This window comes from Caretta caretta, chromosome 3 (genome assembly GCF_965140235.1).
Source record: "Caretta caretta isolate rCarCar2 chromosome 3, rCarCar1.hap1, whole genome shotgun sequence".
Lineage (NCBI taxonomy): Eukaryota > Metazoa > Chordata > Testudines > Cheloniidae > Caretta > Caretta caretta.
Genome location: NC_134208.1, coordinates 32903088 through 32918833, shown reverse-complemented (window position 1 = coordinate 32918833; position 15746 = coordinate 32903088). Strand labels below are relative to the sequence as shown.

Below are 15746 nucleotides of genomic sequence, written 5' to 3'. Positions count from 1 at the left end.
TAAATTTAATAAAGTTAGAAATTGCAAATACTAAAAGCTTTATCTTTTACTTATTCAAAAGCTCTAGGGTTAGCTTTTCAAAGTTGCTCAGTATTGACCTCTCTGCACCCACTGATGCCAATAAGAGTTTTAGCATTGACTTCACAGGGGAACAGCTGAAGGTGAATGCTGAACACTTTTGAAAGTCCCATCGCAATGTCTGGGGGGGAGGGGTCAGGAGGAGTGGACAAAGAAGGATGAAGGGTTTTTTTTTATTGCTATTAATTTCACCATCACAAAGCTCTTTAACTTACAATTACAGTGAACAAGAGCTCACTACAGTTTGCAAAACTTCGTAATATTCATCCTACTTGGATATCTATAGAACTACATAGAAAATGGAGTGCATGGCACACAACAGTGGAAGTTTTGATGCTTGTTGCATCCTATTTTTTTTTGTTTGAATAAATAAGAGAACAGACATTAAAGCTACCAGTTTTTAAATTTCTTTTATTTTTAGAGTATTTTAATACAATCATGTTCAATTTTTAGATTTTTGCATTTTTACAGCACATTATGATACGCTATAAAACTACAAGTATACAAAATGTAAATTCTTAATACAAAAATATTTTAAATCATAATGTAAATTTTAATTACAATAAAACAAAGTTTTTATTAGAATTATTGTTAAATGTTTCTTGCTTTGAAAAATATAAGGTAGATAAAAAATACTAATTGACTCTAATCACTCTTGTGGAGTAGGCAAGTATCTCTCTCCCTCTCTCTTTCTTTCTTTTTTTTTTTTTAAATAGATGGGATTTAAGGAGACAAATGTTAAGTAACCTGCAAAACATATAAAGCATGCCAGTGTCTGAGTCAGAATTAGAACTCAGGAGTTTACATACCATGACCAAATTTAGGATTCTGTATTTGATCTGTGAATGTCAGACAACAATACCACCTAGACCAGCACCCCAAATATGATTGGATTGTTATCCATCAGTGTGTTATGCAAATACAGCAACTGTAGACGTGCAAAATAGGGAATCCTGCAATTGATGATGCAGATAAGATAGGTAGAAACTGCTTTTCAAACACTGCAACATATTTATTTTGACCTGTAAATACATTTGTAATTTTGAAGTTTACACATTTAATGTATTGTCTGATCCCAATTTTTAATATTTTTATAAAAGTGCTACAGTGTGCTTTTAAAATTATTTTTTTCAGTTCTTTCCTTCTCAGTTTTCTTATAGAGCCAGGCAATATAAGACTCATGTGTTTAAATAAAATAAAGAGATCAAAAGTAATCTACCTTTAGTTTCCAGGAACCAAGGCCATATCTGGAGTACTGTGTCCAGTTTGAGGCCCCAGACTACAAGAAGGATGTGGAAAAACTGGAAAGCGTCCAGCAGAGGGCAACAAAAATGATTAGGGGACTGGAACACATGACTAATCATGGAGCATGTCCTCAAGGAATCAATTCTGAAGCACTTAGATGAGAGGAAAGTGATCAGGAACAGTCAGCATGGATTCACCAAGGGAAAGTCATGCCTGACTAACCTAATTGCCTTCTATGATGAGATAACTGGTTCTGTGGATGAAGGGAAAGCAGTGGACGTGTTATTCCTCGACTTTAGCAAAGCTTTTGACACACTCTCTCACAGTATTCTTGTCAGCAAGTTAAAGAAGTATGGGCTGGATGAATGCACAACAAGGTGGGTAGAAAGTTGGCTAGATTGTCAAGCTCAACGGGTAGTGATCAATGGCTCCATGTCTAGTTGGCAGCCGGTATCAAGTGGAGTGCCCTGGGGCCGGTTTTGTTCAATATCTTCATAAATGATCTGGAGGATGGTGTGGATTGCACCCTCAGCAACTTTGCGGATGACACTAAACTGGGAGGAGTGGTAGATACGCTGGAGGGTAGGGATAGGATACAGAGGGACCTAGACAAATTGGAGGATTGGGCCAAAAGAAATCTGATGAGGTTCAACAAGGACAAGTGCAGAGTCCTGCAATTAGGACGGAAGAATCCAATGCACCACTACAGACTAGGGACCGAATGGCTAGGCAGCAGTTCTGCAGAGAAGGACCTAGGGGTGACAGTGGACGAGAAGCTGGATATGAGTCAACAGTGTGCCCTTGTTGCCAAGAAGGCCAATGGCATTTTGGCGTGTATAAGTAGGGGCATTGCCAGCAGATCGAGGGATGTGATTGTTCCCCTCTATTTGACATTGGTGAGGCCTCATCTGGAGTAGTGTGTCCAGTTTTGGGCCCCACACTACAAGAAGGATGTGGAGAAATTGGAGAGAGTCCAGCAAAGGGCAACAAAAATAATTAGGGGTCTGGAACACATGACTTATGAGGAGAAGCTGAGGGAACTGGGACTGTTTAGTCTACGGAAGAGAAGAATGAGGGGGGATTTGATAGCTGCTTTTAACTACCTGAAAGGTGGATCCAAAGAGGATGGATCTAGACTGTTCTCAGTGATAGCAGATGACAGGACAAGGAGTAATGGTCTCAAGTTGCAGTGCGGGAGGTTTAGGTTGGATATTAGGAAAAACTTTTTCACAAGGAGGGTGGTGAAACACTGGAATACGTTACCTAGGGAGGTGGTGGAATCCCCTTCCTTAGAAGTTTTTAAGGTCTGGCTTGACAAAGCCCTGGCTGGGATGATTTAGTTGGGATTGGTCCTGCTCTGGGCAGGGGGTTGGACTAGATGGCCTCCAGAGTTCCCTTCCAACTCTGTTATTCTATGATTCTATGATAGTTCAAATTCAAAACCAGTAGTTTAGAAATTTCTCATGGGAAGGAAATTCTGGAATATTCTCCTTCTGGAAAAATCAAAACTGTTTTGGTTCAATTTTTCCTAAATGAAGTGAAGCAGCTGGTTGCCCTGACTCCCAGAGACTCCTCATGCCCCCCTGACTTTGTTGCATCCGATGAAGTGAGCTGTAGCTCACGAAAGCTTATGCTCAAATAAATTTGTTAGTCTCTCAGATGCCACAAGTACTCCTTTTCTTTTTCCTGATTTTGGGGACAGCCCAGGGAGTCCCACTGGAGAGTCAGGGAAGTCCTCCACAACAGAGCAGGGATCCGAGAAACCTTGAGAGCCTTGGCTCCAGTGGAGGCTCTCAGGCCCCCCAAAGCTGCCACGGTCCCTGCTGTGGAGCCTGAAGCCTAACCCCTGAGAGCCTCTGTTAAAGTCATCGTACCCAACAAGCCTTCCAGGTTCCCAGCACAGCATCCAGGGACTTGACTCTACACCTGCCCAGAGCCATGTACCCTGGATGCCATGGGGTCCTTGCCCAGACAGTCTGCATGGTTGAGCTGCCCCAGAGCCATGGACTGTGAAAGTGTGGCTCCCCAGCAGCCAGTCAGGTGAACTGGCAGAAAACCAGGCAAATTACTGATGGAATCAGGCCTACAGTTCTGCAGAAGCTCATCAAAACCAAAATGCTGGAAAATTCCCACAAAGCTCACCTGAGGACTAAGAAACTGGTGTGCTTTGTACACGTTCCAAGGAAGCTGTAAATGAAATGAAATGAAAACTAAAGAACTAATGTCTAAAGACAATATATTTCAACTATCTAGCTGGGACAAGCTATAACTCTGGGTAGTTTATGAAATGCTCAAATAACTCCGTTGTCCTAGTGGCAAGGTGAACTCATCTTTGGATTCTCTCTCACGTTTACCAGCGAGGGAGTACACTTCCAAAGTGTGACAGTACCTATCATATACTGCTACAACCTTTAATCCTTTGGTATTGATGCTAGACAGAAGACAGCAATCCAAACTGAAAATGCTAGTTTCCTCACTGTGAGCTACTCTCTTTGACTTGAATATTTTGCAGTACGCATGAGGTCCCGAGAACAATAGTCTTCCTGTTACAATAGTAGAAAATTGCTCCCAGAAACAACATTTTAATTTTCCCCTACTTAAAATGATTTAAGACTAAGTATCAATCTAGGCCTTAAACCTCCTAATTATTACAGAAATATATCATAAAGTACCTTGAATGAAGTCTATTTACCATGTGCTACAGGTTCTATATAGCAATCTATTCCTGGAAGAGAAGGAATTTTATTTCAGAGTTTCACATGTTACTTCTTGAATTATGTAATTTAAATGATTATTCCCTCTCAAAAAATCTTCTAGCCACGTCAAACTATGGGGAGAACTTGAGTGTGTGAGATGACGAATGAACATCTTGGGCAGAAAGGCCCTATCCCCCTCCCTCTATAGCAGGTCCTCTGAATCAAATAGAGGCTGGGTCAATCACTATTTTTGATTCTTTTTGGTCTGCAACCTGTAAATTGGTCAAAAATTATTCCATGACCCACCATTTCCTATCCCCCTTTGGGGGATTTTACTGCTTGAAATTATGCTTTTTACTGCCTGGGCATAGACTGTGCTCAGTTATTCCCTGATTCCACAACTGTGGAATTAGCTCTCCATTGTAGACTCTCGCTCCACAGTCTCAGCTTTCGTTTAAAAAATAAGACATTTCTAGCCCTTATGGTCGCAGGGATAACATTGAAAACTGGAGATGACCATAAATATATACTGTGGGGAACCAGAGGAACTTTGGCTTCCCAAGTTTGCAGACAACCATACATCAGAGATGTGATGGGGGTCTTCTCCCAACCATCTCAATACAGGCCCAGTAGGCTGCATGATTCCACGGCCATGGAATTTTTCTTTCTGGCCCTGGAATTTGCCATCCTGCTGCCGCCTGAGTTCTGACATTATGTTTACTGTTTTTCTGACTTGCTGAGACCTGTCCAGAGGTACCTCTTGCTCTCCACCTTTCCCTAGAAGAGGGAGTTAATTGGATCACAGTGCATGCTCTCTGCACTGTTCAATGAAGATGAGCAGAGAACCAGACCTGGAGTCCAGTTTGTAGGTAGGGAACTGGGGGACTAGAAGTGTGCTTTGGTAAGCTGCACAGCCTGCAGCACAGCACAGCCCTGGTAGATGGCTTTCTACTACTTACCGGAGAGCTACTACCATGGCAACCTCCCTGTGCTCTACTACCTAGCAAGACTTGCTGCACCTGGTCAGAGCACTCCCTCTCCTCTGGATTCAGCCATGCAGAAGCCATGCTGTCAGGTGTAGGACTGAAGCTTGAATGGAGAAGCCTCCCTTGATCCTGCGAGATTAATTCTGGTCTGAGAGGGAGAATCCACGGGGCTGTGACTGCTACGTCTAGGAGCATGCTGAACCAATGCTGGCGAGCCCATGCTGGAGCGATCAGGAGCACCTTGTGAACCAGAGAGATTGCTGGAAAAGCATACAGCAGGCTACCCGACCATGCATGGAGGAAGGCATTGATTACAGCGCCCCTGTCCCGTCCCAGCCGAGCCTCGAGCAAAAGAGGTGACACTCCTTGTTCTGTGCTGTGGTGAACAAATCTTCCTGGGGAGTCCCCCACCTCTGGAAGATGGCACTGATTACCTCTGTGTGGAAAGACGGTGAGAGGAGAAGGACCTGCTGTGGCGATCTGTTAGCATGTTCCGTTCCCCTGGGAGGTGCATGGCCTCTATGTGGATGGAATGAGTCATGCAGGAGTTCCATAGCCCAAGGGCTTCCTGACAAAGGATCTTGGAACAGGGCCCTCCTTGCTTGTTGACACAGAACATCACTGCTGTATTTTCCGCCAACACTTGCACCGTCTTGCTCGCAAGCTGTGGGAGGAACACCTCGCTTGCCAAGCGCATTGCCCTGAGTTCCTTCACATTTATGTGAAGGGGCAGCTTGTCTGTGGCTTTATGTGGCTATGAAGAAATCAGTATGTACAACTTTACTTTCTGTTTCCATGTGCCTGTTTATTGTAGAATCATGGAAGGGACCTCCAAAGGTCATCTAGAGTCCAGTCCCTGCACTGAGGCAGGACCAAGAAAACCTAGAGCATAATTGATCAGTGTTTGTCTAACCTGTTCTTAAAAATCTCCAGTGATTGGGAAGCTGACTACTTCTTGTTCTACACCTTCAGTGGACATGGAGAACAACTGATTGCCGTCCTCTTTATAACAGCACTTATATTTGAAGACTGTTATCAAGTGCCCCCCCCCCGCAGTCCTCTTTTCTGAAAACTAAACAAGCCCAGGTTTTTAACCTTTCCTCGCAGGTCACGTTTCCTAAACCTTTTATCATTTTTGTTGCCCTCCTCTGGACTTTTTCTAATTTGGCCACATCTTTCTCAGAGGGTGGTATCCAGAACTGGACACAATACTTCAGCTGGGGCCTCAACAGTGCATATGACACTCCTGTTAATATTCCCCAGAATATGTTGACTCATATTCAATTTGTGACCCTTTTCAGCAGAACTACTGCCTAGCCAGTTATTCCCCCATTTTGTAGCTTTGCATTTGATTTTTTCTTCCTAGGTGAGAAGTAATTTGCACTTGTCTCTATTGAATTTCATCTTCTGATTTCAGGCCAATTTGTCAGTGCCATACTGAGACAGCACCTGAGTAAATTAACTGTACTAGTAATTGTGTATTGAAAAAAAAGCTCACCCTGACACACCCACCAAAAAAATTCCTGCTGTGTCCCACTATTTAATAGTGTCTCTAACTAAAAAGACATTTTCCCTACAGTTTGCCCTTTTGTTTCAATTTTCCATATGCTTTTCCATTAGATTGCAGTAGATGGGTGACCATCCCTGCAAGTTTTACCATTTTTTCCTGCAATTTTCTCCTGTCTGTTTTTTATTGGGTGGTTTTTTTAGGTGGTGGGGGGTTATCTGTTTTCTTTTCCTTTAAGCATTTACAGGACTAGCTGCAATATTATGAGATTAAATCATGCTAAGTGTGATTTAATAGTTAATTGGTTACTTACTCGATTATAGAATGGATGCTGAGGTCCTGTCATGCCACTGTAGTAGCTGCTATGAGGTTGTGGCGACACAACTCCACCATTGAAAGGCCCATTGAAGGAGGTGGATGAAGAGCAGACTGATGAAGGCTGACTGAACACTGATGATGCTCTGGGTGTTGCCTCAGGTAAGGGCACTGTGGGATATGGTAATCCTCCAATATTCATTAGATCTCTTGCAGCACGAACATCTGAAACATTAAATATGTATACAAGATGAGGAAAGGAGATGGACTCAATGAAGTGCTTAGTTTTAAGTTCCTTTCATTATTTGTCAATTCACTGGAGTTAAGTATGCAACAACAAAAAAAAGTGGACTTAGGGTAGTTCCAAAGGCTTTCGATTGTCATGTATGAGAAACCAGCTGAAGAAATGGGCAAGCCAATCAAGAAAACATCAGAATAAGAGGATAATAAACAGGTTTCAGAGTAGCAGCCGTGTTAGTCTGTATCCGCAAAAAGAAAAGGAGGACTTGTGGCACCTTAGAGACTAACAAATTTATTTGAGCATAAGCTTTCGTGAGCTAGAGCTCACTTCATCGGATGCATTCAGTGGAAAATACAGTGAGGAGATTTATATACACACAGAACATGAAAAAATGGGTGTTATCATACACACTGTAAGGAGAGGGATCACTTAAGATGAGCTATTACCAGCAGGAGAGCGGGGGGGGGGGAAGGGGGGACCTTTTGTAGTGATAATCATGGTGGGCCATTTCCAGCAGTTAACAGGAATGTCTGAGGAACGGGGGTGGGGGGGGGTGGGGAATAAACATGGGGAAATAGTTTTACTTTGTGTAATGACACATCCACTCCCAGTCTCTATTCAAGCCTAAGTTAATTATATCCAGTTTGCAAATTAATTCCAATTCAGCAGTCTCTCGTTGGAGTCTGTTTTTGAAGTCTTTTTGTTGTAATATTGCGACCTTTAGGTCTGTAATCGAGTGACCAGAGAGATTGAAGTGTTCTCTGACTGGTTTATGAATGTTATAATTCTTGACATCTGATTGTGTCCATTTATTCTTTTATGTAGGGCCTGTCCAGTTTGACCAATGTACATGGCAGAGGGGCATTGCTGGCACATGATGGCAAATATCACATTGGTAGATCCTGAGCCCGAATGTCTACACCACAATTAAACAGACCTTTAGCCCAAGCCTGAGTCAGCTGATATGGGCCAGCTATGGGTGTCTAATTGCAGTGTAGACATACCCTTAAAGAACTCAGTCTGTTTAGCTTGTATGGTGACTTGATTTGTGTACAAGTATTTTCATGAGGAAAAAAATCCTGGGTACTAAAGGGCTCTTTAACCTAGTGGAGAAAGGCATAACTCAAGAACCAATGGCTGGAAGCTGAAGCAAATTCATACTGGAAATAAGGCACGCATTTTTAAACACTGAGAGTGATTAATCACTGGAACAAGCTACTAAGTGAAGTGGTGGATTCTCCACCTCCTGATATCGTCAAATCAAGATTTTGATGACTTTATGGAATACATGCTTTAGTCAAACACAAGTTATTAGTCTCAATGCTGAGATCACTGGGTGAAATCTAATGGCGTATGACCATCAGACTAGATGAGCTAATAATCCCTCTGGACAAAAATGCTACAAACCTAACTCAGAGGTAGTGAGTGTTCCAAGCAGTAACAACATCTATAATGAAGAAAATTATAATACGATTTTCCATTTTCATTTTATCTGAAAACATACTCACCTGCAATGATTTCTCGTAGCTTTGGATCTAAGTTTACAGTACATGGCAAAAAGGTTTTTACATCACGTGCTATAAGAACTGGTGTCCGTGAAGATAAAAATACTTCAAAATTCCGTATGTCCCCATCAATTTCAAGCAGAGGTTCAACATCTTTAGTTGTAGGAATATTCTTTGAAATTCTAAAAAAAATAAACACCAGACAGTTAGGTAAACTTCAAATAAGCCAAATTTATCAAAAAAGTAATATTTCCATTTCAAATGTTGCCCCAGTACATACTATCACATCCATGACACCAAATCCTTTGGGGCACAGAATTGACATGCAGAAGTTAGAGTATGTCTGCATTTTCTGCAGATAGTTTGACTTGGCATTACTTTTTAAGAAAAATCCAGTGTTTCAGATAGTTCTCCACTGTGACATGACAAGCACTACATTTAGAATGCAACAACCTACATATGGAGAATGTTATAATACCTAAAATAGGATGAGGAAATTATCTGGAAGCATTAAGCTTAAATATCCATTCTAATCTTGGTAACCAACTGAGAAGTTTTATGATTAAGGGTTCTCTCTCCATCCTTAATTCACACTGTCTCTAAAAAACCAGCACAGTCTCAATAGTCTATACCAACTATGCATGACACAGCTAGCTAACTGGTGGCTCTGCCCAACAACATACTAATAGTCTCTTGTATTACGCATACACTGGCATATGTCTGAAGGAAAAATATTTAATATTTAACTTAAAGTATTTTTAAATTTCTTACCAAGTCACTTTAACTATGTCCAATGAGTTTCAGGTTATATCATTAGCTGAAAGATATCTTTTATTTTTATGATTCATTTTAGAATCTTGTACCAAAGTTTTATTCCACAGGCAACTTTTACAGCTGATTATACTTGAAAAGGGTTTATTACAGAAATGCTGCCAGAATCTTAACCATAATAACACCACTAATATTGGAATATATACATACATAATAAGAACAGCAAAAATTTAAAACGCATTTCAATACAACATACTATTTATTTTTGCAGCGAACTGCAATGGACATAATAAATTTTTAAAAATACTTAAAATGAGTATAATAAAGCTTCTAAAATGTTAATATTTATATTAAGGCCCCAATCCTGCAAAGCCTTACTCAGGTGCTTAACTTTACACGAAGCACTTTAGTTTTGCTGCTTAACTGTGAGAATTCTATTGACTTCAGCAGAACCACTCACTGTGCATAAAATTCAGCATGTATTTCACTCAATTTAATAACATTTCTAGAAATGACATTGTAGTGAGGCAGTGTGGTGCCCCACCATCCCACAGAGGGAAGAACCTCCCTGGACAACAAAGTGGGTGGAGCCAGGGGATCCTGCACCTGCCCCCCAGAGGTCAAGGCGCAGGACAGGAAGTATAAAAGCCCAACCCCAGAGCTCGCTTGGGCTGCAGCTGCTGGAGAGGCCAGATGCCTGTGGCCTGGCTCCAGCTTGGGAGACCCCGGCAATCCGCGGCCAACCTGAGGACTGGCTGGACCAGCCAATGCCTAATGCCAACCAGTGCATGGAGGAGCCACCAAGCTTACCTGTCGCCACCTACCCAGAGGAGCTGCCAAGCCTACCCCTCGCCAGCTACCTGGAGGAAGCCATGGTGCTGGAACCCTCCGAGGACACCACCCTGACCCAGGTACCCTATGAGGGGGAGTCCGGAAGTAGCCCAGGGGCAGCTGACCCTAGTCTGGCTGCAGCACTGCCAACGTCAGTGTGTTGCGGCCAGGATCCCCACTGACACAGCAACGGGTATTCTGCTGCAGCCAAGCCCCAGGCTGGGATGCAGTGGAGTGGGTGGGCCTGCATCCCCCCTACCACCCACCTCGCGGGTGGCAGTCTTCCCCCCTCCCTGGTCGCTCAAAGCCAGGAACCTGGGGTTTGCTGTTAAACTATTTGCTCAGGCCCTGCCAGAGGGCCTGAGCTTCTGCTTGTTTGCTGGCCCTGCCCTGACCCAGGGCCCGGGCTTATATTGAACTATTTGCTCAGTCCCTTCCTGAAGGTCTGGGCCATAGACTGAGTATTCCTCAACCCAGCAGAGAGGGTGTAGTGAGTTGCTCCACCACCCCGCAGAGGGCCGAGTCCCCTTAGACATATTATAACTGTGGTAATAATGCTCACTATGTAATATGGTAAAATCCTGTTAAACAGAAAGATCTGATGACCGTATTCCTGTATAATGTCTCTATATAAAAGTTAACTCTTGTAACAATGGTAGGGATTTGTTAACTTGTTAAAACTTCCCGAATAAATAAGTAAAAAGTTCAGCATGTATGTACATCTCTGCAAGATCATGACCTCAGTAGATAAATCAGTGTTAAATTTTTAGGAGTGATGTAGAATCAATGAACTGAGCTACAATATTGGAGATTGGAAATTTCACTGGACAAGCCAGGTACAACCACTCACTTCTCAATCAGGTTCAAGAAAAAAAAAAAATCATGGTTGAGGTGACTGTTAGCTACAGAGACTGTGTGCTAGAAAAGGAGGAAAAAATTAGAAGGTCGGAGGCAGTATCAAAATAAAGCTAGGGTTTACGCTCATGCTTTAATCTCTGCAGAGGCATCTGACAACAAATATAAAGTATAAACTCTCAAATAAAATAAAAATTATTTAAGTTCCTCAATGCACCAAGCTTCTATTGAATCTTACATGCAAATTCCACTAAAACTGAATTTAAAAGACTGGTTAGATGCAGGTAATCAAATATATTCAGAAACATAGAACAGAAGTGGCCTCTTAAAGAAGCACAAAAATCATAATAAACTGATCGGACATTTTAACATATTTGTGACAACTGACAAACCATAAAATGGTCAGATTAAATAGTTAAAAAGTGGCCTATCCATTTCAATACTTTTTAAAATTACAAAACAAAAATGCCCAAAGAAAAGGCGATAGAGATTTAAATAAAAAACACAGCTGACGAGTCACATGAAATAAATTAGATGAATTTTAATACCAGCTCTGCTTAAGCCTGAATGAGAACAGTGTTCTGAATATGATGAACAATGCTACTGTTCAGAAGCCAATAGCCCACTGCTGGGCTAAGATTGAAGTCTCTCTTCTAACCTTCTGAACTCAATACATTAAACTATTCTGTTGAAAGGGATATTTATGTAAATGAGAATCTTTTGGCAAAGGGCCACAAAAATCATATGTGCCTGTATTTCTCAGATAAAAAATTAAAAAGGTTAGCATACAAAGCACTTTAAAAGTGACTTATACTTAAAATATAAGTGAATAGATTCAAAATCCACACATTATGACCAAGCCTACATTATTCTTGTTTAGCAGTTGGATTTTCTCAGAAAGCAAATAATTTTTTTACAATCAAAGGTATCAAAGAGTTAAAGAAAACTTTCAACACTGCAAAATATTAACTGTTTCAATGGCTTACAACTTCTTACTAAGAGATGCTGATCACCCTGATACTCTCACTGAAATCAGTGGGAATTGTGGATACTGAGGTCCTCTGAGGAACAGACCCTAATATAGCAAGCACTCTGTAGTGCCAGTATAATATAATAATAGAAATGTAAGGATTTATTTGGTTTTTCTCATTATATGCCATTTTTTATGAGGTTAAATGTTGTTTTTTCTAAAATTAACAAATTACTGATTTTAAAGCTATCTGAAGAAATATTTCAGGAGTGTTAGATTATTTTTGGCTCTTTCCTCATTTAAAAGTGATCTATAGCTAAAACCCAACAGTTCCAGCCCTTAAATCAGTGGCACCCAAACTGGGGGGGGGGAGGGAGGGAGGGAAGGGCACGTAGAAATGTTCCAGAGGGCTCGTGTCCAGGCCCAAGCCAACTCCCATGGGGGGCAGGGAGGGAGGGAGTGACACCTAGCCCTGCTCTGCCACCATCCCAGCTCCAGCCCCACTCCACCCCAGCTCTGCTCTCATTCCATCTCCTTCCCCAGGCCAGCTCCGCCTCTAGCCCAGGCTCCTCCCCCATCCCCAGTTCAGCCTCCAGCGTTCCTTCAGCCCAAGCTCCTCTGCTGAGCCAACTGTGCAGTAATGGATGGAGGGCGAGTACAGATTCCATTCCTGGTAAGGGAGCTGGGGGGGCACAACAGGAAAAGTTTTCGCACTTCTGCCTTAAATTGACAGTCAGCTGGGCAATTTAATATTTTTCAAATGTTATCTTAAACAGTTGCTGAAAGTACAAAGTAGCTGTTTTTCATATTTAGAAATTATATCGTATGTTCCCTATATCTATTATAAACATGTGATGTACAGTAATTACTGCTGTGAATGTCTCCCTGTCCTCTATCAGAAGACTCTGTTAGATTTGCTCTAGTGTTTTTTTAGTTTGTGATCATCTTACCCTTTAGTGGCTGGCCTTAAAAAAAAAAAAAAAAAAAGGGCCTAAAATTTATGACAGCTAAAAGGAAGTCTCACAAGAATCCTACAAACATTTATTTTGATTATGGGTTCTAAACACATTGACTAAATGGTTCTGAATGGCTCAGGAGATAGTGATCTGAATTACATGACAGGTGAATATTAAATATGCTGATCATTTAAAAAAAAAAAACTTAATCTGGTAGTAGTAATTATTACTACAGTGCCACAGGTGTACATGATGCTTTTCAGAATAAAGGATACTGAATGGGGTAATCACAGTAATAGAGGGAGGCCAAGCAAAAATGCAAAAACACATAGTGCATGATGAGGCCAAGATGAACACTATTTAGAGAAGCAAGTGGATGCTGTAGAAAATACAGCCCCTTAACACTTCCCCTTCCTCTCAAAAAAACATGTAGGAACAACTGGAGTTCCTAGGACTTCCAGTAGCTTTCTTCAAAAGAAAGAAAAAACATGTGATGGTCAATACAATACATAGAACATTCACTCCAATGCCTCAAGTGTGGGAGCATCCCTGACCTACAGTTGTTTGTTTTCACAATTATGGGGACCTAGCAAGTAGTTCTAGAAGAAAAGCCAGGAAGCACTTTATGATCAAAATGAAGCAATGTCTGTTCAGGGATTTTCTACCAAATTGCAATACAAGAGAGCAGAGCTGAACAGCACAAGCCAATTCCCAACGGATTGTGGGGCATGATACAGGATGATCCTACTACGTTTAAAACTGTTTTGGGAAAATTCAGTTACAGTGAGCGCTATTAAACCCCAGCATTTTCGGCTCAGAATATCTGCAGTAACTGCAGTATTGTTCTATACATAGAATAGGAAATATCACAGTCCATAATCACTACTTAGTAGCAAAACTCAGGGTGAAATCCTGGTTCTATTAAAGTCAATGGCAAAATTTCCACTGACTTTAATTGTGGTAGGATTTCTCCCTCTGACCTTAATAGTGCTTGCTGTAAAGTCTACACAGTCCAAAAACCTAACGTTTGACAGTAAGCTACAGTGCAACTAGTGCACAACTTGGGAAGTCAATCAAAAGAATCCTGGTATATGACCAAAAAAAAAAACCCCATGTATTTACACACACTATATTTGGGACCAGAAAAACACATGATCTCAAGAACATCTAAGATAACAGAGTTCTGAGTATAAGTGAGCTGTTTCAGAAGATAATTTGCGAAAGGGACAGGATTTACAGGAGTGACCTTTTAAATACAGCAATATGTTTAACAGATGTGGTAAGGTTGGGCAAGTTTGACGCGGCCTTATTTTGTCTATATCAGAAAAAAATGATTATAAGTTTTCGGTGATTGCTTTGGTTGCTTAGGGTTTATAACGCTACATGAGGTACCTAAAATGGAATCAAAGCACAACAGATCAAAACAGCACAATAGACTGTGCAAATAAAGGAAAAATAGCTAGCCACAAAAGTCAATTTCACTTGACTTCTCTAGCTAAAAATGGAAATCAGTAACACGGAACATGAGATGAGGGTGTGCGCAATCCTATTAACAATTACATATCTGAAAAACAATAAAAAATGAGAGAAAAATAGTATAATGTATGCTTATTAATACTAGCAGTAAACTAAGCAGTCAGCTGAATTAGCTAATTAGATTTTTTTTAATGATTTGATGAGAGCAAAAGGATTTACTAACAAAATGTACATTTAAACAATATAAGAGTTCCAATAGTGGATTTTTAAAAAAAATCTGCATTTCCATAAAAAGCTGGGCTTGCAAAATCTAAACACAACACGGCAATTTTTTAGGGGTCTACATTGCTCTTTGCTCCCCAGCAGAGAGGCAAGAAAATGAGAGTTTAATATCAGCAGGTTGAAAGCTTGCCTTCTCTATGTCTGCACGCCATATTCCCTGCCCATTTCCAAAAGGCAGCATGCATCAGAAATGCCAGGATGTGAATCTTGGCATTTCTGAATCTTGTTTCACCTTCCCACATGTTTTACAGCAGAAAGTTACTATTTGGGCTGCAGTTATTTTCTTTAAAGGGCTCTATTAGAAGGAGTAGAAGTAACGAGATGACACAGTAAGCCAACAGGATGTCAGCCTTAACTGTGGTGTCTTGATTTTATTAGCTTTTTCTTAATGTATTTTTTTTTTGTGGCTACTATAAATAAACCATTTTTAAAAGCATCTAGTGTTTAGAAATGGACAGTCAAAAAAAGGAAGGTTACTTTATAGTAACTGAAGTTCTTTGAGAAGTGTGGTCCCTAAGGATATTCACTGTGGGTGTGCACATGCTCCATATTCCTGAGACAGCAGTGTCTATTGGTCCACACCTGTGCCCTACACTCCTTGTGCTCTGAACCAAGTGTATAAGGGGTGGCACAGACCAACCACTTCTCCAGTTCCTACTGTACTGTGAATCAAGGAGGAGCTGAACAGAGGAGAAAGAGGGTAGGTCATGAATACCTACAGAAACCATGCTTCTCAAAGAACTCCAGTTAGAGTAAGATAAGTAACCTTCCTTTTTTCTTTGAGTGCTGGTCTCTAGGGGTTTTCCCTTTGGGTGACTCCCAAGCAGTGCTCATTGAGGCAGAGGGTACAAGGAAGCCTTCTGCACCACATATCACAGGATCGCTGAACCAAAGGAAGCATTCTTGACAGAAGCTTGAACCAGGGCATATGCTTAGTAAAAGTGTGACTGGAACCCCAAGCTCCCGCCCTATGGATCTCTGAGAGGCAAATTCCTGATAGAGCAGCCACTAAGGCAGCTTGCACTCTGGCTG

At 41.2% G+C, this 15746-nt stretch overlaps 1 protein-coding gene across 10 annotated transcripts in view; it reads right to left on the bottom strand.

Moving 5' to 3' along the window:
* Nucleotides 1-15746, bottom strand: part of KIDINS220 (kinase D interacting substrate 220) — a 184930-nt gene that overhangs the window by 26866 nt on the left and 142318 nt on the right. For 6 of the 10 annotated variants that reach the window (XM_048845447.2, XM_048845449.2, XM_048845451.2 and 3 more), the window contains exons 23-24: nucleotides 8577-8755; nucleotides 6826-7052 (exon numbers count right to left, since the gene is read on the bottom strand). In XM_048845447.2, the coding sequence (XP_048701404.2) occupies nucleotides 6826-7052; nucleotides 8577-8755 (406 nt within the window). Of the gene's footprint in view, nucleotides 1-3465; nucleotides 3511-6825; nucleotides 7053-8576; nucleotides 8756-15746 lie in introns of all 10 variants that reach the window. The other 4 variants (XM_048845445.2, XM_048845446.2, XM_048845448.2 and 1 more) reach the window with 1 other exon arrangement.